Source organism: Lolium rigidum, chromosome 6 (assembly GCF_022539505.1).
Source record: "Lolium rigidum isolate FL_2022 chromosome 6, APGP_CSIRO_Lrig_0.1, whole genome shotgun sequence".
Classification (NCBI taxonomy): domain Eukaryota; kingdom Viridiplantae; phylum Streptophyta; class Magnoliopsida; order Poales; family Poaceae; genus Lolium; species Lolium rigidum.
The window spans coordinates 335,884,120-335,908,859 of record NC_061513.1 but is presented as its reverse complement, the minus strand read 5'-3'; the positions used below and the strand labels follow the sequence as shown (position 1 = coordinate 335,908,859).

Sequence of the window (24,740 nt, the reverse complement as noted above, 5' to 3'; positions counted from 1 at the left end):
TGCACAAAACAACGAAGCAGTAGGCAAGTAAAAGTTAGGACACCTCGTTCGATTCCTGAACAACTCCAATTAACTAACACATTCTAGGTTCACGAAACGCAGACAGCTGATCTGAAAACACGCACAGATGGCTAATACGTATTTTCTTCAGCGCAACTCCCATAGTTTTATGTTATGAATTCTCCTATACAAATTTCGGGATGAAATCTCAATGCCTGTAAATCCCTATCCGACCACAAAAGAATCAGAACACTGCCTTGACCGGCGGTGGCAGCGCCAATCCTGCTCCTTTCCCAGATTCGTCCAGCGCCAACAGCCGCAGACCAAACTCCAGCCCCTGAGAAAGGATTAGGTTTCCGATCAGTCAAAGATAATAACAACAGTGCCTAACCATGGAAATATTTCTTGACTGGAGAAAGAACTAACCGGGAGCTCCGGTTGCTTGAAAGATCTTGTAACCACCGGTCCCTTCAAGCCTTCCTGTAGTCGCTTCAAGCCTTGCTGTAGTAGCAAAATGAACATAATGATATAATGCAAGAGTGATTTATATGAGCAAAACCGCAGCAGCAGTGAACGCTTCGAGATTTATATATGCAGCTTTTTGTATTCTCGAGCTATTGACATTAGATATTCAATGTGTCACCAAATGGGTTATGTGCAGATTATACACAGTTCTTACCCAAAGATCTAATTCCATGATTAATAGGTTCTTTTAAGAAGTTGAATGATTTAACAAGTTCTGGATGATTTTGGAAGGTGTGATTGCAAGAGCTAATTTCTGGTTAGGTTCTCACCAGGTGATCTGGCGTCCTTTTTCCATTTGATTCGATGAATTTGAGGAGATAGTCCACTCCATCATTTTGCCAATTCTGTTTGTCTTGAATAGAATCCAACTTCAAGTCCTGCAGAAGCAACACAGAAATTTACGTTATAGCACAACTGAAAGACTGGCAATCAGTATGGTGAAGATGATAGGTCAAATAGAAGCTTACCATATGCAAAGCCAACTTCTTGAGAGTTTGAAATTCTTCACCAATTTCCTCGAGTTTCTCTCGCGCGCCTGTAACCTGAAATAAGACATTTGTGATTATGCACCACACCTACTGACAAATCAACCCTAAAAATAATTACTTAACAGTGCATGGATTGCTAAGTCCAGTGATCTTGATTTCATACTAAGCTATTGCAGTTAGCATTATGAAGGAAAACATGACATTTACGAAGTACCTCATCTCTTATTTGTCCAGAAATCTCCTTTTGCTGATCCAATTTATCATCTACCCTTTGGATGCGCTGTGTTAGGTGCCTTTTAGCAGCCTTCAGATTGAGAAAAAAATGTCAGTACTTGAGCTTAACATAAGAAGGGAACACCACAAAAAAATCAACATGTCTAGCACGAAAATTGATTAGCCTTTTTGGAATCATATCAACGAGGCGACTTTCAAGTCAAATGTATCTGATAGCAAATGGGTACTTACATGGTAAAAAAACAAAATTATATCAAACCCATAGTAATAACAAGCTACCTCACGACAACAAATTTGGAGAACAAAAAAAGGTATTTCCTCCGATTCAAATTAATTAACTCAGCTTTATCATGATATGGATGTATGTAGATGTATTTGTTAACTAGATACATCTGTATCCAAACAAAGTTGAGTCAATTAATATGAATTGGAGGGAGTAACGTTATCTAGAATCCCGGGGTAGAATAGTTTATACTTACAGCAAGAGAGGTCTGGACTTGTTCCAGATGCTTTGTCATGCTTGAAACAGCGTTAGCCATGTTTTGCTTAGTGACGTACATTAAGCTAGAGAAGGTGATACCCTGAAAGCATGCACATACAAGTAAGTATATGATAAATATAAATCAACGTAATGTTGATTTAATCACGACATTAAAGCTTGAATCAAACAAAGCCATATTATATAACCAGGAAAGCACAAAATCAAACAAATTAAAAACAATGGATAAACAAGAACTTCACGCCATTCATGTGCATGTGTGAATATATCAAGAAACGTAAAGTAGGTTTTGAAGTTACAAACTTACAAAACAGATTAGATTTTACTTTAGGCATGGTTTCAAATAATTAGGAACAAAGCAGCAGAACGCCACTTGGAAGAAGAAATACTTCAAGTAACACCCGACAAATATTGCAAAACCCATGGAGGATTTGAGAGCTAAAATAAAGTAGATCACGTACTCTCCACCACATGTAAGCATAGCCAGCCACCCCAGCAGCTGCAGCAGGTACAATCAAAGCTGACAAAACTGCAAATAGATATTTAAGAGATGGTTAGAGCCATGTACATGCAGAATTTGTTAGCTATTTTAACTAAGATAAGGGATACACTAAGCAATGATGAGTGTTAATTAAGATGGGAGCAGCAAAGAAACTTACCTTTGTTGCCAGATTCATAACGAATAATAGAAGGAGGGATTCTCAGTTGCCGAATCTCCCTAACCAGCATATCCATCTAATATTGATTTGAAACATAATTAGATCCTCTGGCAACTAATCTAAACATACTTTGCATATGCTAATCACAAATCACCACAACGGCGACGATATACAGAGATCACACGCACCTCCACCCGCGCCAGCGCGAGCTTGTCGGCGGCAACGGTGCTGCCTTCTGCTCCTTTCACTTCCATGAACTCCTGCGGAAACAACCACCAAAACGCGCGCGCATAGAGTCAGAAACAGGAACCAAACATGAACTCTCGCCGACGGCCACCGCGAGATCGATCGACCGATCTGGGTCGATCGGAGCGGGGCGGCGAGGGATAGGATATTAAGCTAGTAACAATGCGGACGCACGCACCTGGAACTCCTTGAGGAGGTCGACGAAGCGGGCGCCGCGGCCGTCTTTGAGGATGAGGGTGCCAGCTAAACCTGCGCGATCGGTAGATCGATCTCCGTCGTCACGAAAAGAAACAAAGCAACAGAGCTCAGAGCACGGAAATTAACGGAAGGGCGACGCACCGGTGCCGGAGATAAGGACCCAGCGTCCGAGGGTGGGCATCACCGCCACCGCCATTGCTGCGCGCGCGGAGGTGTGACGGCCGGCGACGACGGAAACCCTACCCTACCCTGGCCTAGGCTTGGGGAAGGGGTTAGGATTCGGGAAGGAGCCTCGAGTTCGGCGAGTTGTTCGCACAGGGAACTTGTTGTATATATGTGCGTGGCAAGAGGGGGGGTTCGGTTCGCTTATGTACAGCCCGGCCGGCGTGGCAAGGCGAGGGTAGACCGGACTGTTTGGCGCGCGGTCCGATCGAGTCGCGTGTCTCGTGTGCAGTTCGAAACGTTTTACTTTTTGAGTTAAACCAAAATACGGTTTGCATTTTTTTGCATTTATTCTCAAGTGTAATAAGATATAGGAGATAAATATCTGGTTGGTGTGAGATTTGTTGATTCAAGATCGTTGTTTATGCTCCACACGACACGGGCGTTCGAGTAGTAGATGGACTCTTAGACATAGTGGTGACATGGCGTCATGCGTACCGTGCAATTGGAGAGCACGTTTTTTTTATTGAAACATTGTATAGATGTAGACGCTCACAAATACATACATACTCTCACTCCGTATGGTGACATCATAATAGGTTGTGATTTTCCTTTCCTTTTTCGTAAAGGGAAGGCTTTCATTACTCAACTATATAAGACTATAATCATGAAGCAAAATCTAATGTAATAAACTTCGGAGAGGGTCACAACCAAATTGGAGTTCACAAATCCGTTTTCCCGTGATTTGCGAGACTACGAGCAACCCTACATCCGCTCTCACATGATTTGTGAAAATGTGAGAAACGTTGTTTCGTGTTTGGCATAGCTTCACGAGTAAAACCTCAAGTGAGTCCATAAGCCTCCCAATATCCTTGATCAGTTGGTCATATCGTGAGCGGTCCTCTGAGGGGATCATCGAGCATTGAATCAAATGAGCACAATATGAGCAGGGGCATAGCTATGTTGAAGCCAAACTGGGCCATTGGTCGCCTAGACCAGCCCAAAACAATAAGAGTTGGAGGAGGAGGGGGGTTGGGGGATTTTGCCCAAGAAAGCGAAAAATGTCTTCCTCGGGGGGCTCCTATTCCCCGCTCAATGCGGGGACGTGCATAGCGCCACCCGAAGCAATTACTTCATGGGCCACACCAATGGGGCCCAATAATAGGTAAGTTTTTCTTTTTTTATTTCTGTTTAGATTTAAAAGAGTTTACATTTGAAAATTGTTTGAATTTTAAAAAATATAAACTTTAAAAAGTTTTGATTAAAAAATTAAAATTTTGAAAATGTTCAAACTTGAAAAATGTTCAGATCTTAAAAAAATCTGAACTTGAAAAAAGTTCAAACAAATCAGTTCAAAAAAAGATGACCGGCATAAATGAAAAAGCAACTAAAACCAAAAAGATGGAAGAGAAACTAGAAGAAAACCAACAGACCAAAAAAAAACCGATAAAGGGTGGTCGTAAATAGAATGGGAAGGATATAGCTGTAAAGATTAGTTCTGACGAGATTGTCAACTTATTCGACACCGGTGGTCGTAGGGCACACTTTAAGCTAATAGATATGTAATTTTCTTTTTTTTGAAACTGTAAACCACTTATATTAAGCAGAGCAAGCCCGCCTCATTAAAAACCTCCCAGTCCCCTTAGTTACCCTGGAAGGAAAAGAGTGCGTCTGAAAACTTGCTCGCTTACAAACAGAGGTTACATATTCAGAAGATTTGCAACAGGATCCAAAACGCAGTTTGGAGTTGCATCAAAACAAAAACCAGCATCCCCGGTCTTCCTAACTGGGCTAGGTTGTGAGCTTCACCATTGCACCTTCGGTCTACCTTGTGGACAGAGAGATTAACGAGAAGATCTTCAGAAGTTCCCTTGCTTCCTCTAACAGGCACCAGGAGCCTGACCGGTCCATATCATTGCATGTGAGCACTTGGACAACACGTAGGCAGTCTGTTTCGAGGATAGCAGGCCAGCGACCCATAGAGATTAACTGTTTTAAGCCTGCGAAAACCGCATGAACTTCCGCCTCTTTCGCACTAATACACCCAAATAGTGGCCTCCATTCTGAGATGACAGCTTTGCCTAAGTGATCTCTGATGATCAGACCAAAACCAGCCTTCCCAGAGCGCGCATCCCAGCTTGCATCAACATTTGCTTTAACTACTCCCGGCCTAGGAGCTACCCAGACATGAGAGTTGTCTGGATCCGCAGGAGAGTGAGGTCCGTCTCGGGAGATAGGTTTTTTCCCTTTTACATCCACTATCAAGTCCGGATTTGATGAGAAGGAGTGCAAATAGTTGACAAGATATGACACTGATGCACTGATAGAAGCTTTTCCATCTCCATGAACCATGTTATTTCGATGGTGCCAAACCCGCCATAAGAGGAAGATAACCTTTGCGCGCATCTCGCTGTCGACGTTTTGGAGCAGAACGAGGAGCCATTCTTTGGCATCAAAGGAAAACAACGATTCAGGAGGGAGTCGCCATGAAGCTCTAAGCTCCTCTCTAAGTGCTCGAGCAAAGGTGCAGCGAACAAGCGCATGGTGCCCATCTTCCACTTCACGACCACATATTGAGCAGATCGGGCTTACGGTCTTGATTCGATGATTGACATTAGCCATAACTGCAAGAGTATCCGTAGCAGCCTTCCAAGCGAAAACTTTCAGCTTTTGGGGGACCTTTGCTTTCCAAATGACATTCCAAATACCCCGATCACCTGACGGTTCCGAGCTTGACTGTCCACCACTAAGTTTTGTATAGATAGAACTCATACCCAGGGCATACGCTGACCGCACCGAGAAAATCCCATTGCTCTCCGGCAACCAGGCAACAAAGTCATCACACTGACGTGCAGGGAGTTTAATCGATAGAATAGTGTCAGCATCCGATTTCGGGCAGCACTCACGAATCAGACCCTCATTCCATGATCGCGTGGTCGGGTCAATCAGTTCAGAGACCCATCGCCGCCGGCTATTACCCAGCCTCATCGAGATCTTTGGTGCATCAATTCTAGGAAGCCAATTATCTCTGAAAAATTTTACCTGAGAGCCCGAGCCAATCCGCCATATCACACCTTTTTTAAGCAATTCTAATCCATGTATCACACCCTGCGAGGATTGAGAAGTATTTTGAATAAAGGCCGTATCAAGAAGGTTTCCCGAAGGATAATATTTTGCCTTGAGAACACGGGCACGAAAGCTGTCTGGGAGGTGAATCAGCCGCCAAGCTTGTCGGGCGAGAAGCGCTTGATTAAAGATACGGAGATCTCGGAAACCCATACCACCCTGATTCTTCGGTCGCGTCATTTTTTCCCATGACATCCAGTGCATACGTCTGCGATTATCTTCATCACCCCACCAGAAGTCGCGTACGATTTTTGAGAGATCCTCAATAAGGCCCACAGGGAATTTAAACACACCCATCGCGTATGTCGGAAGGGACTGCAAAACCGCCTTAATGAGAATTTCCTTCACTGTGCCGGACATATACTTCTCCACCCAGTCATTTGCTTTTTTTGAAAATCTATCTTTTGTAGACTGAAGCTTTCCTTTCTTTAGTCTGCCTTCTGGAACCGGCAGCCCAAGATACGTATCCTCAAAACAAAGAGTATCATATTTCAGTAACACCTTGATATCATCTTGAGTGGCTACATGAACCCGGTCACCATACAGGATTGAGCATTTGCCCAAACTAACCATTTGGCCTGTGGCTTTCTCATATTTTTCCAGAACTGATTTTACTATAGATGCTTGGTTCAGAGATCCCTCAAAGAAAAGGAGGCAGTCATCAGCAAATAGGAGGTGAGAGATACCCGGCCCTCTTCTACTAAGATCAAGGTCATGGAGAGCACCCGCTTCAATCTCCTTCCTGATGAGACAAGAAAGGCCATCAGCTACAAACAAGAACAAATACGGTGAAAGTGGATCACCTTGGCGTAGCCCGCGTGTGGGAATAAAGAGGTCCAACATATTTCCGTTAAAGCGAATAGAGCATCGAACGGTGGTCACACATGCCATAACCCACCGAATCCATTTGCTATGAAAGCCCAATTTCGCTAAAACCCCTTCCAGAAAATTCCAGTCCACTCGGTCATATGCCTTAGCCATATCCAACTTATATGCACAGAAGTTCCTGCGATTCGCTGAACTTGTCTGAATTGAATGAATACATTCAAAAGCCACCAATGCATTATCAGTGATAAGTCTCCCATGGATGAAGGCGCTCTGAGTAGGAGAAATAATGTCATGAAAGATCGGCCTCATCCTATTCACCAAGCACTTCGATACCACCTTAAATACAACATTACACAGGTTGATTGGTCGGAAATCTTTTACTTCCTCCGGATTATCCTTCTTTGGGATAAGGATGATAGCTGTGTCATTTACCTCCTCTGGCATTACCCCATCAGTAAAGAACCTTTGCACTGCCGCCACTACATCATCACGCAAAAGGTCCCAATTTCTTTGAAGGAACCTTGCTGGGAAACCATCGGGTCCTGGAGCTTTTAAAGGTCCTATTTGGAAGAGTGCATCGCTGATTTCTTTCACAGAAAAAGGGGCGCAAAGCATCTCGTTTGTGTCATCATCCACGCACTGGTGCAGCAGGTCTGTGATGATGGTATGGTCAATGTTTCCATCCTGGGCATAGAGCCCCTGGAAAAAGTCCCGGTAATAGTCTCCATCGTATTTGTGTCGGAGGTCCAGGATTCATCCGGCCTTTTAAGTCTACTTATACGGTTTTTCTTCCTTCTGCTAGAGGCACGCCTGTGGAAATATTTTGTATTACGATCCCCCTCACGTAGCCAAGAAATACGGGATCGCTGCAGCCACATAATTTCCTCTCTATATAAAAGCTCATCCAAGATATGTAATTTTCTATCCTAGTGTCGAACATATATTCGGATATTTTTTATGGATATTATGTTATTTTTTAGATTTAATATATTATGACATTTATTCTCTTTGATGATCGTCGACTTTTCGCCCCCTCCATGTCCGAATCCTGGCTCCGCCCTTGCTAGCCGACACCAACGCCGTTCTCCGCCTCTGGCGTCTCACGGCCACGGGATGGTCGTGCCGCCACGGCCTCCTTTTGGTCCACATCAAGCAGTTCCGGATACTGATGGCCGCCATGGACTGCGTCCCGCCGGAGAGCAGGTCGTTCATCGACCATGGGCTGGAGCGGGAGATGGCCATCATCAGCCAGTTCACCTCCAACTGGTGCCGCAGGATAGAACAGCTGGCCCGTTTCACTCGGCGGCCCTCGACGTCGCATGTGGTTGACCACCTTGCCTCAGGGATTGAGGCCGTGCAATTGTCACAGCAACAATAAGATCTTTTTTTCAGGGAATTAACACAAGAATAAGATCTTATGAGAGGTCTTATATTTAGGAACGGAGGTAGTGGTATTTCAGCTAGTTATCTTAGGGCGCGTTTAGTTACCTGGGCTGAATTTTTGCATCAGTGGGAATACATCTCCATCTCGTTTCAGACGGGCCACGGTGCAGGTTTAGGCTGTTGTTTGGTGGCCAGGGGTAAATTTTTTGGCCCAGCTGAAACGTAATGCTTAGTTTGTTTGGTTACATACGAACCCAGTTTTAGCCTCACCATTTATCCACATGGTGACCTTACCTCTCACCTCCTCACCTATCACAAAGCCTCATGTCGTCATTCACAAGTTTCGGCACGTCGGCGATCACGAAGGCAGACACCACCATGGCACCGCCGGTCAAAATCATCACCACGTCGCCGACCATGAATACGAAGAGCACCATGACACCGTCGGTCACGCCGGTCAAAGCATGGACACGTCGCCAGCCACGAAGATGAAGGCCACCATGGCACCGTCGTTCACGCCGGTCACAAGCATCACCACGTCGCCGATCACAAAGACGAAGACCACCATGACGCATCCGGTCACGCTGGTCACAAGCACCACCACGTCGCCGAGCACGAAGACGAACACCACCATGACACTGCTGTTCACGCCCGTCACAAGCATCACCATGTCGTCGACCACGAAGACGAAGACCACCATGACACCGCCGGTCACAAGCATCACCACATCGCCGACCACAAAGACAAACACCAGCATGATAACGTCGTTTATGTCTGTCACAAGCATAACCATGTCGCCGACGACGAAGCTGAATACCAGCATGACACTGTCGGTCACGCCCGTCACAAGCATCACCACGTCGCCGACCACGAAGATGAACATCGCCATGCCATCACCACCATGGATGATCACCTCTCACTTCTCACATATCATCACCACATCACCGTCCATGAAGATGGCAAGCAAGAAGTTAAGCAAAAGTACTCCAAACTATACTCACACATACGTACATTGTATACTAGCGATTCATTTATTTATCCCTCTATGTGCACCAAAACAAAAACCTTTCAACATGAAAGTCATGCGGAATGGTAAGGTGAACCTACTCCTCAAAGGAAATTTTAAACGGTTGAGCGTGTGCGATGAATTTGGTAAAATTCGCTCAAAACTTCATACACGAAATTGACGATTTACGACCGACGAAACTCGAAACCGATTGTGGGAATTGATTCATATCATCAACACACATCTTTTTTTATGTATGGCTTATTTCGATTCGGATTCGGACTATGTTTGTGTATCGAAAGATTCCCTTTTGCATGGGTTGCGTACCAGATTTGTCTGCATCGCCAGCAACACCCGAACTGGGTGTTCCTCCAGGGTCTGGCCCGATGTTGCTTTGAGAACCGGTCTGTGCAACAACGCGACTCAGCGTAGGCAACCAACCGGGCCGAAAATTACCGGACCGATGCGAGCCAAGAGGCGCCTAGCCTACCAAACACTCCCTTAAACCCAAACCTACCATGTACTTGATCCTATGGGTAGGCAGAAACTCAGTGCAAGTTAGTTGATTTATCAAGATGGGTAATTACCGCTACCAGACCAAAAATGACAAATGAGATAATACGGATGCAAAATAAAGCAACCACGTTTATCCAAACTAGATTAAAAGGCAAACACTAACCTATAGCAGAATCTGTTTTAAAATGCACAGGTTGAAATTTGAAAGCAAAGAAAATTTACGTGCTAATAAACCAGGTATTCACACAAGACTAAGATCTTTGATTGTAATCTATTCACACAACAATAAACTCATTTTTCAGTGAGTTCGCACGGAAGGTGAAGTTTCTACTACTGCCCCCGTACATAAAAGAATATCTTAACTTTGTCAAAATTTGTATTTATGTAGACACTAAATACTATTTAGATTTTAAAAAATATTTAGACAAATCTAAGACACCCTTTAATGAATGGAGGGAGTATGAAGTGATGAGGACATCCCTACCTCACTACCACCTCCGTCATTACCAAATGAAAATGAACCTGCTGTGAAGCTCAAGTCCAATGAAGTTAGGATTGGACCTATTACAAGAGCTCGTGCGAAGCTATTTAAACAACAGGTGAACTTGTTCCTAAACGATACTTTGATTGATCAGAACTTTATACTACCTAAGTCCTATCACTTATGTATCATCAGGTATGAAGAGGAGACAAGCATTGCACGAGGAGGAGAGGAGCAGCTGGACGTGAAGATGGACGTGGAGCTGGACATGAAGATATCTCATGGACGCGCGGGGGAGGAGTGGGAGGCATGCGCGAGAGGAGAAGACGAAGTCCAGGCCGGCCCAGCACCCGGTCAGACCGGCCGGCGCGCCCGGTTCCTGGCCCGGTCCAACCGGGCGGCAGGCCGGATCCACCTGGCGCCAACCGGGCGCCACACTGATGCCAACCGGGAGCGTTACTGCGCGACAATTCTTGCGCCCGGTTGCAACCCGGTCCCTGGCCCGGTTTGAACCGGCCAGCCCGGTCCCAGGCCCGGTCGACCGGCCCCCAGACCGTCCGTGTCCGAGTCTGTCTCGACCAGATCTATTCTGGGCCGGTTATTCTTGTATCTTTTCGACCAGAAGTCGTCCCGGACGCCTATATAAGTGCCCAGGACGCCCCCCTAGCTGCTTTAGACCACGTTTAAGATAAATCCTAGTTCTTAGTTGTTTGCTCTGCAAAACTATTAAATTCCCTACACCATATTGCTTGATATTGTGTAGATCTGAAAAGTCTTGTGTGATCTGTTGTTCCATTGGGAATTAGACGGTTGCAACTTACCGCTTCGTGGTCGGCGGCTACGTGCGCAAGTGTGTGGAGTTGCGAATATCTTGCAGGGTTGAGAGCTATTGCATTGGCGACAGGGACCAATCGAGAGATCTCGTTGCGGCATACAAGTTATCATCCACTACATCGTCGTGTTCATCCGCTGCTATCACCCCGTGATCATCATCACCACCATTGCTTACTGAGAAGATCGGGCCACCCCTTATCATCTTGGTATCAGATTTCCAGTTTTCCTCGGTAAGCCATCCGCAATCCACCCCATAGTAGAGTTGTGAGTATTTCCTATCCAGAAAAAGCCCCCAAAAATATTAGGGTTAGGGTTTGCCATAGCTTTAGTTTGCACTAATTTCGAGTTTTAGTTGCTTTTCGTAGTTGTTTTTGCGTATCTTTTTCTTGCATCTAGTATTGTTAGGGTTTGAGTCTCTATTATCATCGAGTTTCAGTTTTGTTACTCCGAGTCCACATAGCGTACAGTGTGCTTGTTCCCAACCATAGACACAGCCTATCGATATAAGTGACTAGGGACTTCCCCAGAAGAGACTAGTTTTACCGCTCGACGGGCTGCTCATTAGGGTTTTGGTGCTTTGCATATCTTGTTGGCCGTGTTATCAAGGAGTTGTGTCATAAAATCAAAAAAAAAAAGAAAAGAAGCAAAAAGAGCTACATAGTTGCGTTACAAAAGAAAAATCCAAAAAGAAAAGTGAAGTGCTAGTAGAATCAAGTGAAGGCCTAAGTTTACTTTACTGCACCCGTAGTTGAGCAATCTTGTGCCTGTTTCGTTGAGCTTTGCTAGTGTCTCTCCAGTGCATTGCAACCTTTCCTCCATATAGTTGCATTGCCACATTTATTGCCTTGTGTGAGTATCATTGGTTGTCTACGGTCAGCGCTAGAGGTTGTTATTGGTGCAAATAGGTAGCCTTGATATTCGCTTCGCTACATTCATGCACTAGTTGTTACTACAAGTGGTAAGCAACACTAATTTACTTTGGAACGGTAAGATCTCCTTTTCTTATCAGTTTTTTAGTGAGTTGTGAGAGTACCACCACATATTTTTGATTTAGTGCACTAACCTACTAATCATGTCTGCTAGTGATCATAAGCTTGTTAACCAGGAAAACAAGGATTCCGCAGATATCATCACATGGAGGGAGTTTGAAGCTCTTCGTAATGAGATGCGACGTGAATTCCGCGCTCAGGACGATGTGCTTGATGGAAAGGTTGACGCGATCAACCAAAAGCTGGATGCTACTAATGCGACCGTCACCACAATGGTTGATCAAGTGACGGATATACAGCGCAATCTTGCAGATATGCGCCTAGCTATTGAGAATTTGACTGCACAACAACAACAAGACGATGACGAAGATCCTGAGCTTCAAGATGACGCACACAATGCTCATGGTGCGCCACGTGGTAATCGTCCTCGTGGTTGGGCTCCACTTGGCCGCAATGGTCGTGGACAAGATGAGGAAGATGGATTGGGTAAGCCTAAGTTCTCTATACCCAAGTTTGAAGGAGGAGCTGATGTTGAAGAATATCTCACTTGGGAGCTCAAGATTGAGAAGTTATGGAATTTGCATCCACATTACACTGAAGATAGGAAGATCAAGCTTGCTTCTTCCGAATTTGATGGCTATGCATTGCGTTGGTGAGATGCATTTGTTCGTAACCGAGACGAAGATGGTGAGCAACCTATAGGCACATGGCGTGCTATGAAGGAGGCAATGACTTCTCGCTTTGTGCCTACAAATTACTTGCGGAATATATTTGATAAGTTAACACTATTGAGGCAAGGTGTGAAAACTGTCAATGAATACTACATGGAGATGGAGATGCTTATGCAGCGTGGCCGTGTCCGTGAGTCTCTCAAGATGACAATGCAGCGTTTTCTCAACGGCTTAAAGTATGATATCAAAGGCATTGTTCGTCACTACAATTACACCAATATGAATCAATTGTTACATCATGCAAGAGAAGCTGAATCACAGTTGGCTGAAGAAGCAAAGGTGAAAGGTCGTGCTACAGGAGCTGGGCGCTTCACACCCCGCGCGCCCTCATCTACGGCGCCGGCGCCTTCGACGTGCTCTGCCCCTTACTCTACTCCGCCTAGCAATCCGGTCTTCAATGTGTCCAACGCAAAGAGGTCCGAATCTGCTGCAAGTACGAGTGGTTCTAGCGTGTCTACCGCATGCAATTGTGATATGGTTTGTCATACATGTGGTGGAAAAGGTCACTTCAAGAGAGATTGTCCTAACCGCAAAGTCATGATTATCAATGAGGACAATGAGTATGAGACTGGAGATGATGTTGATCCAAATGCTCCAGAAGATGATGATTATGACACTGATGGTGAAGATGCATATCCGTCTGATGCTCGCACCATTGTTGTGTCGCAGCGTGCTCTTAATGTGTTGCCTAGTGCATCTACTCAGCGCTGCAATTTGTTCCAAACAAAAGCTTTAGTTGGTCCTGACAAGGCTTGCAAGGTCATTAATGATGGCGGGAGTTGCCGCAATTTAGCAAGCAAGGAGTTATGTACCAAGCTGAAGTTGAAGTATCTACCGCACCCGCATCCATACTATATTCAGTGGTTGAGCGATAATGGTGAGATGAAGGTAAACCACATGGTGCGTGTTGAATTTGCTATTGGACCGTATAAGGATTGCATTGACTTTGATGTGGTTCCTATGACGGTGTGTCACCTACTATTGGGTCGGCCTTGGCTCTATGACCGTTCTGTGCAACACAATGGCCGTGCCAATACATATCACTTGGAGTTCAAGGAAAAGAAAATCAACTTACAGCCTATGACACCACAGCAAATTGTCAATGAGTCTCGTCAAAAAATTGAAGTAAACTTGGAGGATGCATCCTTAGATAGGCGAGAGAATTGTAATGTTGTGAGTGATATAACGAAAAGTGAGAGAGTGAATTCCTTAGTCTCATTAGCCACCAAAGAAGACATGAGAGAATTTAGTGAGGATCCTACGGCCATGCCTCTTGTGCTTTTGTACAGGGGTACGGTTTTGGTTTCTAACGACATGACCCCTCTTCCTTTTGGTGTTTCTAATGTTTTGCAGGAATTTGACGACGTGTTTCCGGATGAGGTACCCGCGGGACTACCACCATTGCGAGGTATTGAGCATCAAATCGACTTGATTCCCTGAGCTTAGCTACCCAATCGGGCACCATATAGAACGAACCCCGAAGAGACGAAGGAGATACAAAAGCAAGTACAAGCGCTACTCGACAAAGGTTATATCCGCATATTGTGGTGTTCCTGTTATTTTAGTTCCTAAGAAAGATGGTACATGGCGTATGTGCGTAGATTGTAGAGCTATAAACAACATCACTATTCGATATCGTCACCCTATTCCCCGTTTAGAGGATATGCTAGATGAATTGAGTGGTGCTGATATGTTCTCTAAAATTGATTTGCGTAGTGGTTATCATCAAATTAGGATGAAAGAAGGGGATGAATGGAAAACAGCCTTTAAAACAAAATTTGGTTTATATGAGTGGTTAGTAATGCCTTTTGGTTTGACTAATGCACCTAGCACTTTCATGAGACTGATGAACCATGTTTTGCGTGAATTTATTGGCAAGTTTGTGGTTGTGTACTTTGATGATATATTAATTTACAGCCGCAATGAATCTGATCATACTATACATATTCAACATGTTTTGCAAGTGTTGCGTGATAATAAACTCTATGGTAATCTTGAGAAGTGCACATTTTGCAAAGATAAGGTCATATTTCTGGGTTATGTTGTCTCTAACCATGGAGTAGAAGTAGATGTGTCTAAAATTGAAGCTATTCAAAAATTGGCCTACTCACATGAATGTGAGTCAAGTTAGAAGTTTTCATGGTCTAGCTGGGTTTTATAGAAGATTTGTGCCCAACTTTAGTACTATTGCTGCACCTTTGAATGACTTAACTAAAAACGGTGTACTTTTTGAGTGGGCCGCAGCCCGAGATCATGCTTTTGATGAACTGAAGAGATTGTTAACTTCTGCACCGTTGCTTGCACTTCCTGATTTCAATAAGCAATTTGAGATTGAATGTGATGCTAGTGGTATTGGAATTGGTGGTGTGTTGACGCAAGAGGGTCGCCCAATTGCATATTTTTCTGAGAAATTGTCTGGTGCTAAGTTGAATTATCCTATATATGATAAAGAATTGTATGTTTTAATTAGAGTTCTTGAGGTTTGGCAACATTACTTGTGGCCAAAAGAATTTATCATACATTCTGATCATGAAGCTTTAAAATATCTGAAAGCTCAGTCTACTTTGCATAAGCGTCTTGCCAAGTGGGTTGAGTTCATTGAGTCTTTTCCATACATTATTAAGCATAAGAATGGAAAAGATAATATTGTTGTTGATGCTCTATTTAGGAAGAATATGCTATTAACTCAACTTGATGTTAAAATTTCTGAATTAGAGGTACTATGTGATTTGTATGCCACTGATCATGATTTTGCTGAACCATATCGCTTATGTGCTCTTGGTAAAGCATGGGAGAAATATCACATACATGATGGGTTCTTGTTTAGAGCTAACAAACTATGTGTTCCATAATCGTCTGTGCGTTTGCTCTTATTGCAGGAATCACATGCTGGAGGTTTGATGGGTCACTTTGGGCGTGAGAAGACGCTACTCATGCTAGCTGACCACTTTTATTGGCCAAAGATGAGGCGGGATGTGGACAGGTATGTGAAGAGATGCATTACTTGCAACAAGTTCAAGTCCAAGCTGAAGCCTCACGGTTTGTATACTCCTTTACCGGCACCTACTACACCATGGGAGGATATAAGTATGAATTTTGTGTTGGGTTTGCCGCGTACTAAGAGAGGCCATGATTCTATATTTGTGGTAGTGGACAGATTTTCTAAGATGTCACACTTTATTGCCTGCCACAAAAGCGACGATGCGTCGCATATTGCTAACCTGTTTTTCAGGGAGATTGTTCGATTACATGGAGTCCCGAAGACTATTGTTTCTGATCGTGATGTGAAGTTCATGAGCTACTTCTGGAAGACACTTTGGGGAAAGCTGGGGACAAAGCTACTTTTCAGTACTACTTGTCTTCCCCAAACTGATGGTCAAACTGAGGTGGTGAATCGAACCTCGTCACAACTATTGAGATCCATGATCAAGAAGAACCTGAAGGAGTGGGAAGAGTGTTTGCCGCATGTGGAGTTTGCTTACAACAGGGTGGTACATTCTACCACGGAGTTATGTCCTTTTGAGGTGGTGTATGGTTTCAAACTCATTACTCCACTTGACTTGTTGCCTTTACCTATACATGAGAGAGTTAATATGGAGGCATCCAAGAGGGCAGATTTTGTGCGAAAGATCCATATGAAGACTAAAGAGTTGATAGAGAAGAATGGCAAGAGCAATGTTGCAAGGATAAACAAGAAGCGTAAGGAGATGGTGTTCAAGCCTGGTGATATGGTCTGGGTACATTTTCGCAAGAATAGGTTCCCGAAGCTGCGGAAGTCTAAGTTGAAGCCTCGTGGTGCTGGTCCTTACAAAGTGCTTGCCAAGATCAATGATAATGCATACTCGATAGACCTTCCAGTTGATGAGTTTGGTGTCAGTAATTCTTTCAATGTTGCTGATTTGACACCATATGACGGAGAAGACCTTGGAGCGTCGGGGTCGACGCCTTTTGAAGGGGGGGAGATGATGAGGACATCCCTACCTCACTACCACCTCCGTCATTACCAAATGAAGATGAACCTGCTGTGAAGCTCAAGTCCAATGAAGTTAGGATTGGACCTATTACAAGAGCTCGTGTGAACCTACTTAAACAACAGGTGAACTTGTTCCTAAACGATATTTTAATTGATCAGAACTTTATACTACCTAAGTCCTATTACTTATGTATCATCAGGTATGAAGAGGAGACAAGCATCGCACGAGGAGGAGAGGAGCAGCTGGACGTGAAGATGGACGTGGAGCTGGACAAGGAGCTGGACATGAAGATATCTCATGGACGCGCGAGGGAGGAGTGGGAGGCATGCGTGAGAGGAGAAGACGAAGTCCAGGCCGGCCCAGCACCCGGTCAGACCGGCCGCCACGCCGGCGCGCCCGGTCCCTGGCCCGGTCCAACCGGGCGGCAGGCCGGATCCACCCCGGCGCCAACCGGGCGCCACGCTGATGCCAACCGGGAGCGTTACTGCGCGACAATTCTTGCGCCCGGTTGCAACCCGGTCCCTGGCCCGGTTTGAACCGGCCAGCCCGGTCCCAGGCCCGGTCGACCGGCCCCCAGACCGGCCGTGTCCGAGTCTGTCTCGACCAGATCTATTCTGGGCCGGTTATTCTTGTATCTTTTCGACCAGAAGTCGTCCCGGACGCCTATATAAGTGCCCAGGACGCCCTCCTAGCTGCTTTAGACCACGTTTAAGATAAACCCTAGTTCTTAGTTGTTTGATCTGCAAAACTATTGAATTCCCTACACCATATTGCTTGATATTGTGTAGATCTGAAAAGTCTTGTGTGATCTGTTGTTCCATTGGGAATTAGACGGTTGCAACTTACCGCTTCGTGGTCGGCGGCTACGTGCGCAAGTGTGTGGAGTTGCGAATATCTTGCAGGGTTGAGAGCTGTTGCATTGGCGACAGGGACCAATCGAGAGATCTCGTTGCGTCATACAAGTTATCATCCACTACATCGTCGTGTTCCTCCGCTGCTATCACCTCGTGATTATCATCACCACCATTGCTTACTGAGAAGATCGGGCCACCCCTTATCATGAAGAAAACTTGCCTTGACAATTTTCCTTTTATATTTCATCTTATAAGCAGTGTTAGCGATTCCATTTCAAATGAATCAACAAAATCAAAAGTGTCTATTGTTTCAAATTAACAAAACTTTCACCTGACAAGCTTCCTCCAACCCGCCTTTGTATTTTTCATCAAGAAGCTCTCTGCTTAATTTCCTGTTTTTTCTCAACAATATTATATGTCTCAAACTGTTAAATAATTGCTGACCTACCAAGACAAATACTTGTGACTGAACATAACAAAACATCTAAATATTACAGGCATATTTTGTATCACATAACATGAATGACAATGTGAGGATACAACGTTTGCCCTTTAGGGATTGGTGGATCAAGAGTGACAACCACACTTGTATGAGGATTGTTTGACTAAATAGGACAATCATGACACACAGTTACTTTCATGTTTAGCATCAACAATATGAACAGCATCAAATCAGTGCATGCAGTAAAATACAAAACAAACATAACCTTTGGCAAAACAAAGAGGCGAATAACGCTGCTATATTGAATTTTAAAATCATTAGCTTGTCATATATCACTAATGATCCATTCATTGATTTAAAAAGACTTTACGACCCGAGGTAGAATGAAGCATGGGGGCGCGAAGTGAATCACAGCAGGAGAAGCCATCATCAAACCCTCTGAAATCTTTTTCCTCAACAAACACTTCTCCTCGCTTGTTCGTGGATATCTCGACAAACATACATCCTCGGTGTTCACCTTCGGGCCAGTGCAGCGCTTGCAAACCTTCCAGTCATGCAGAGATACCTCCTTGAGGTTCATCGAAGCTTCCATGATGCGCCTGACATATCCCGTGAAGCTGTTGTCAGACTGAAAGCCATGGATGGTTAGCTTAGACAGATTCTTGTGCTTCAGATCAGCAACAGATGTCTCCCACTTCACATCTGTTTCCTCGGAGAAAGTGCGGTTCATTGGACACCTATGACCCGATACTGTGACACACAGCTCCTGTAGGGATGGTGCAGCTTCAAGGATGAAAATCGTCCAACCGATATCACAGCCTTCACGAAGATTATCGAAATTCACAATCCGTAGTTTGTCTAGCACAGGTGGTGCAAGCAGTTTAGGGCGTTCTGGCTGAACCCAAATCTTCTCATTTTGAAAATCCAGGTGCAGATCGCTGATGGAGGGTGCACTCGCAAGCAGATGCTTAGAGCATCTCCACTCGTCCCCCGAGGAGGCCCCCGGCGAGCGTTTTTTCCATCCGGACGGCGAAATTCGGCCCAGTCGCGCCCCCGGTTCCTCGTTTTCGTCCGGATTTGGGCCTAAATTCATCCGGCGATCCCACGCCCCCCCCGGCCCCCCGGGGAGCGCTCGGGGACTCCGGACGAGTGAAAAGCGGGGAAGGGCCCGATCTGTCGGTGACTCGACGCACGAACCCCACCGCCACGTCGCTCAAAATCTCCCCCACCCCTCGTATCTCTCTCGCCGCCGGCACCACCCCGCCGGCTTGTTGCCCAGATTGCGCCGCCACTCCTTCCCCACCTGCCTATATTCCGCCGTGTTTGGACGACGGCCTATCTCGGCTGCTCTTCCGCCGGCCTGTTTTCCGGCCTGCTTGCTCGTCGTCGCTCGCGGCTCGGGTTGCCTCGACCACGCCCGTCAGGTGTTCGTCCATTTGCCTCGCCGGCCATGGACTCGGACGAAGAGGAGGAGCAGATGTTCGTCGAGCTTATGCAAGAAGAGATGGCAGCAGCCGCCCAAGACGACGAGCACATGATGATCCTTGGTTGCTTGGCAAGCATGTACGCCGGAGTGGCAACTCGTCGGCGTGGTGGGTCGGCACGAGGTCGCCGGAAGTGCAAGCCGAGACAGCGAATGGAGGGCTACTGCATGTTGTACGCCGACTACTTCGCCGACAATCCATTGCACGGTGAGACTGTTTTCCGGCGTCGTTTCAGGATGAGCAGAAAGCTATTTCTGCAAATTGTGTATGCCATCCGCCACTTTGATTGTTTCTACCGGTTCTGCAGGGCCGTCATAGCAGTGTTCGGGGACTATTTCTTGAGATCACCCACTGTCGAAGACACTCAGAGGATCCTTGCAACAAATGAAGCTAGAGGTTTTCCAGGGATGCTTGGAAGCATTGACTGCATGCATTGGCAATGGAAGAACTGTCCGTTTGCGTGGCAGGGAATGTACAAGGGTCACAAAAAAGGCTGCACTGTGATACTTCAAGCAGTGGCTACCCATGATCTATGGATTTGGCACTCTTTCTTTGGTATGCCTGGATCCAACAATGACATCAACGTCCTAAACTGCTCCCCGGTCTTTTCCAAGCTTGTTGAGGGTCATGCTCCCCCGGTGGACTATGTGATCAATGGTCGGCACTACAACAAAGGATACTACCTTGCAGACGGTATCTATCCAAAGTGGGCAACATTTGTGAAGACGATCTCCAACCCTAGCACCCCCAAACTTTGCGAGTTTGTCAAGAAACAAGAAGCTTGCCGAAAAGACGTCGAGCGAGCATTTGGTGTCCTACAGCGAGAGATTTGCTGTCGTCCGGTTCCCCGCTATGACTTGGTCCAAAGATCAGATGTGGGAGGTGATGAACTGCTGTGTGTGCCTACACAACATGATTATTGAAGATGAGCGAAAGCATCCGGTTCCTCCGGCTGAGCAAGAAGCACCATATGAGAGAGAGGGTCCTCTTGCACAGCCTAATCACCAGGTGCCTCCATCATGGGCCGCCTTCATTGCTATGCGCCAGGAGATTCGAGACTCTACAATGCACCAGCTGCTGCAAGATGATCTGGTGGAGCACATATGGAGGCTCCGAGGCAACGCCAACGCCGACGCCAACTAGTCTGTCTTAATTTGTTTGAAAAATTGTGAAATTTGTGTGCTTCATTTGTTTCAGCACTTGTTAAACATTGTACTGTTATCGCCGAATTTGTTTCAGCAATTTTCGTCCTCTTGTTTGCCGAACTTGTTAAATTTTATGTTGAATTTGTTTGAAATATGTCAAATGGTCGAGGTTGGGGGTTTCCTGCCGGGGGGACGGCTGGAACTTCGGCGCTCCCCACGCCAAAACTTCATCCAATCCGGACGAAAATTTCGCCGGATTTGGGCGTGGGGAGCGCCAACGAGTGGGGATGCTCTTAGCACTATGGTCTTGTCTGAAAGAGCTGAATTAGTGAGGTTTAGCTTTGACAGCTGAGGAACAAAATCAAGAACCAACGGATTTTGATCACACGGCCAATTATCATATGTCAAATGTTCAAGCTTAGGTAGAAAATTGAGCTCCATTGTCATAAATCCAGCAAAGGTGATGTCAAGCTCGACAAGCCGAGCATGTTCTACTTTCACCACCGAATCCGAATTGATCCCTGCGTCACACTGGAAGAGACGCAACGACTCCAACCTCTTGCAAGTGCAAAGGATGTTGGGTATGTCTGGTTCACGAAAACTCATATTCTGTAGATGCAGCCTTGTGAGACCAGCAAATGCATCTGGGCAGCCACCAAGAAACCTTTTGAACTGCTTCGCATAGCGGAGGAAGTCAGCTTTAGTGCAACGATCAGAAGATGTCTGCGTCGAGATTTCAAACTCGGCTGCATCCAGTTTCTGGGTTGCCATGGCGAAGGAAACAGATTTGCCAATGTAGAGGCAGTCATCAAGTCTCAATATGAATCTGACCTTCAGCTTACAAAGGGTGATCTGTGGTGACCTCGTCCGCAGAATCTTGTCAGTCACATCAGCCACAGAACCATTCATTCGGAACAAATCGCGGGGGCCAAGAAGAATGACAATCTGCGAGAGCATAGTGGGCAGGTTCCACATACGCTTCGAGAGGATGCAGGCTCTTAGAGCATCAAGTGTATCCACCCTCTCCAGGATGTTGAGCAACAAGTCATTTGGCAGCTTGCTTAGTCTGTCTCTGTCTTCATCGGCAGCTGCTTTCTGCAAATCACGGCGGCGGCGGCGAACTCTATTGAGCTTCATGGTTATGATCTGCTCCAAAAAAAAAAGTGTACCCAAGTTGCGTCGATATCAACTAGTAATGTATGAAACTATGAACCGTGATGACCCTTCCGTGCTACAATCGTCCGGTACTGGGCCGAGCTTATTATAGCACCAGACCCTCCTCCTGAAAGGAAGAGGAGACGAAAGTTCCCTAATCCTAATCTTATTCAACCCGGTGCACACATCGTATATGGCCTGATTATTAACTAGTACTGTATTGCACAAGAGGAACAAGTATACATAAACTAGCTTTTGTAATACAAACCGGAGTTGATACTCTTCTTCTAGGAATCGAATCGAACTACAGATCGAAATTGGCTCCCCAGTCCCCACCCGTTCTCTTCGAATCCGACTGCACAACGAACTTGGGATTCCTTCAGCCAAACACACCTACGCGAAGTGACCCGTGCGACGTAGGCGAGGAGGGTTGCGGTCGCCGCCGGGTGTGTGTGTGTGGAGGTTATGTGGTCAGGGGTGTGGGGCATACAACTTATGACCAAAGGTTCAAGATTCAAAATTCAAGAAACGCAATAAAAATATATATTGCGGCCTGTTCCAGTTTTTGCTGCGACCGTCAAGACTCCAAAGAAAAAAGGAGCACAGAAGTGAGGGGGGTGTTAGGGCAACTCCACCGAGCCAACCTAATCTTGGGCAGTCCAAAACGGTCCGCGTGAACAGACCGCGCACGCTTCAGCGGGGCGACGCAAACAGATCGACCCATCCGCAACGACCCATCGACGCCCTAAATTTGGAAAACAGATGCGTCGGTGTGGACGCTGCACGGACAGCGCACGTGTCCGGCCGCGCATGTCGCGTGCCCTCTTGGAAGCGACCCGACGGCAGAAGGCTGACCGGCGGCAGCGTTGGCCATCAAGGCCGTCGCTGACCACTGCGTTCGCCGCCTCAACTCCTGTGCCGGTTTGATGCCGATGGCGCTGGAAGCTGTGGGTGCGCACATCAAAATTGATGGCCAACAGTACTTAAACTGCGGCTGCGCCTGCCTCTTCTCCCCACTCCCACAGTCGACACCATTGCCACTCCTCCACGATATTGCCACGATGAAGCTACCGAAGTGGATGAAGAAAACCACCAATGACCATGAGGCTAGATCCTCGTCCGGTCGCCGGCCCCGCCAGGATTCTCCGCCTCGGCGGAACCCTGTGCGTGCCCGCCTCCTTCTGCCACCCCCGCAGCCGCAGTAGTTTGCTGGTTCACAAGCTGCCCCGACCGGCACACCGCGATGTCTCCCTGCCACACGGGTGGCACCTGAACAGCGCCTCTGCTAATGGACCGGCACACGCTGCACCAAGAGATGCGCCGTCAAATCTAGCGGTTGCCGCCGACGCTGCAACACGAGCAGGTGTACCGGCGCGAAGACTACTAGCGCGCCGAGCATGAGGCGTGCCGGATTATCCGTGGTCGCTGGGATTTCATGTCCGGTGACGCTGCGCCCGACAACGAAGACGAGATCGGGCACGACGACGAGATGGAGCATGTGCCTCCAGCCGCTGTGAAGCTGGAGACGCTCGTCCCCGACGACTACAACGAGGAGGAGGCCACAGCCACCGCCCTGGTCGCTTCAAGGGCCGACGGGGAGGCCAAGTGGTCCTGGCCAGGGCCGAAGGACATCGTCCAGCTCTTGGCAATGGTGGCGGAGCACGTTGCCTCCCTGCCGCCGCCACCACTGTTGTCGCTACACGCACCACCACAGGCATCATGGGACGGCCAACAGAGGTCCCTGCTTGGGTGCAACAGTTTTGGGCGCCCACGACCCTTCGTCAACCTCATCTCCGACGATGATGAAGGCGGCGACGCTTGAATTGGTGTAGATTTTAGTTCTAAACTATGTAAATTATGTTTAAATCAATGAAATTTCTATCAAATTTTCGAGCACTTTTTAAACTTCATGCCATTTTATTTGTCTCCGCGGGCCAAGTAGCCAACTGACCGAATGGGGCATCCGCTGCGCGCACTGTCCGGGCCGGCCGAACCGCGAGACACATCCTGTCCGCGGGCTGACCCAAACAGACAGAAACGGACCGTTTGGGTCGCCGATTTGGGTTGGCCTGCTGGAGATGTCTTATGATGTAATGGTGAACGACTTTTGGTTCAGTGACTAGTGCGGCAATCTTTCACCGGGAGCTGCAAGCGGCGCCGCCAGAGCTGCAAACGGCCACACCATGAGCTGCAGGTGGCGCCGCCGGGAGCTGTAAGAGCTACAAAGGATTATTGTTTTTGCTGCATCAGGGAAGCTACGGAGGCGTCTTCTCCAGCGACAGTGGAACACACGGAGGAAGCGGAGCTGCCCGCCTGCGGCGGTGGTGCTGCCAGACGGCGGTCATAGTGCTACAGAAGGTGTTGCCGGCTACAGGCGGTGTAGCCATGAACGTACGGCGGGCAGAAATCAAGTTGTGTTTGTGGTGGCCAACCTGGTCGACGCAAGGAAGATCTCCTGATCACCGGAGCCTACCGGCGGGGACGGTGGGAGCGGGTGGTATAACCTCCAGGTGTGTGCGTTGGTGGGCATCGGGTCATGTTGTCTTTCTGTTTTTCTTTCCGCGGCCAGGTAAAGATGAAGAGCGACGAGGAATCAGAACAAACATTACGATCATCGGACGGATGACTCCAAGTTTCGTCCTAGCTGCGCGCCGCCGCCGAACCTCCCCACCCCTTCCCCTCCCTCGCCGCGGGGCGTGGACAGGCAAAGCCCCGGGGCGCAGGCGGCGGCGGGGAATCTCCTTCCTCCTCAAGCGGCGGCTGTCGTCAAGTGTGATTGGC

At 46.9% G+C, this 24,740-nt stretch overlaps 2 protein-coding genes across 2 annotated transcripts; both read right to left on the bottom strand.

Moving 5' to 3' along the window:
* Window positions 1–244: 244 nt before the first annotated feature.
* LOC124664854 lies at window positions 245–3,045 on the bottom strand. The gene is made up of 11 exons (XM_047202280.1): window positions 2,991–3,045; window positions 2,830–2,900; window positions 2,594–2,665; window positions 2,406–2,481; window positions 2,208–2,275; window positions 1,727–1,828; window positions 1,228–1,317; window positions 993–1,067; window positions 795–902; window positions 427–501; window positions 245–337 (listed from the first exon to the last, which is right to left on the bottom strand). The coding sequence occupies exons 1-11, from the start codon at window positions 3,043–3,045 to the stop codon at window positions 245–247; spliced, it is 885 nt and encodes a 294-aa protein (XP_047058236.1).
* Window positions 3,046–18,530: 15,485 nt separating this feature from the next.
* On the bottom strand, window positions 18,531–21,941 carry LOC124664853. The gene is made up of 2 exons (XM_047202279.1): window positions 21,096–21,941; window positions 18,531–19,142 (listed from the first exon to the last, which is right to left on the bottom strand). The coding sequence occupies exons 1-2, from the start codon at window positions 21,939–21,941 to the stop codon at window positions 18,531–18,533; spliced, it is 1,458 nt and encodes a 485-aa protein (XP_047058235.1).
* Between the last annotated feature and the right edge of the window lie 2,799 nt (window positions 21,942–24,740).

Coding starts and splice junctions, on each gene's coding strand:
- LOC124664854 (XM_047202280.1), bottom strand. CDS start 3,045: ATGGCGGTGGCGGTGATGCCCACCCTCGGACGCTGGGTCCTTATCTCC. Junction 2,666..2,829: donor ACCTCCTCAAGGAGTTCCAG/GTGCGTGCGTCC, acceptor TTGTTTCCGCAG/GAGTTCATGGAAGTGAAAGG. Junction 1,829..2,207: donor ATGCTTACATGTGGTGGAGA/GTACGTGATCTA, acceptor GCATGCTTTCAG/GGTATCACCTTCTCTAGCTT.
- LOC124664853 (XM_047202279.1), bottom strand. CDS start 21,941: ATGAAGCTCAATAGAGTTCGCCGCCGCCGCCGTGATTTGCAGAAAGCA. Junction 19,143..21,095: donor ACAAGACCATAGTGCTAAGA/GCATCCCCACTC, acceptor AGATGCTCTAAG/CATCTGCTTGCGAGTGCACC.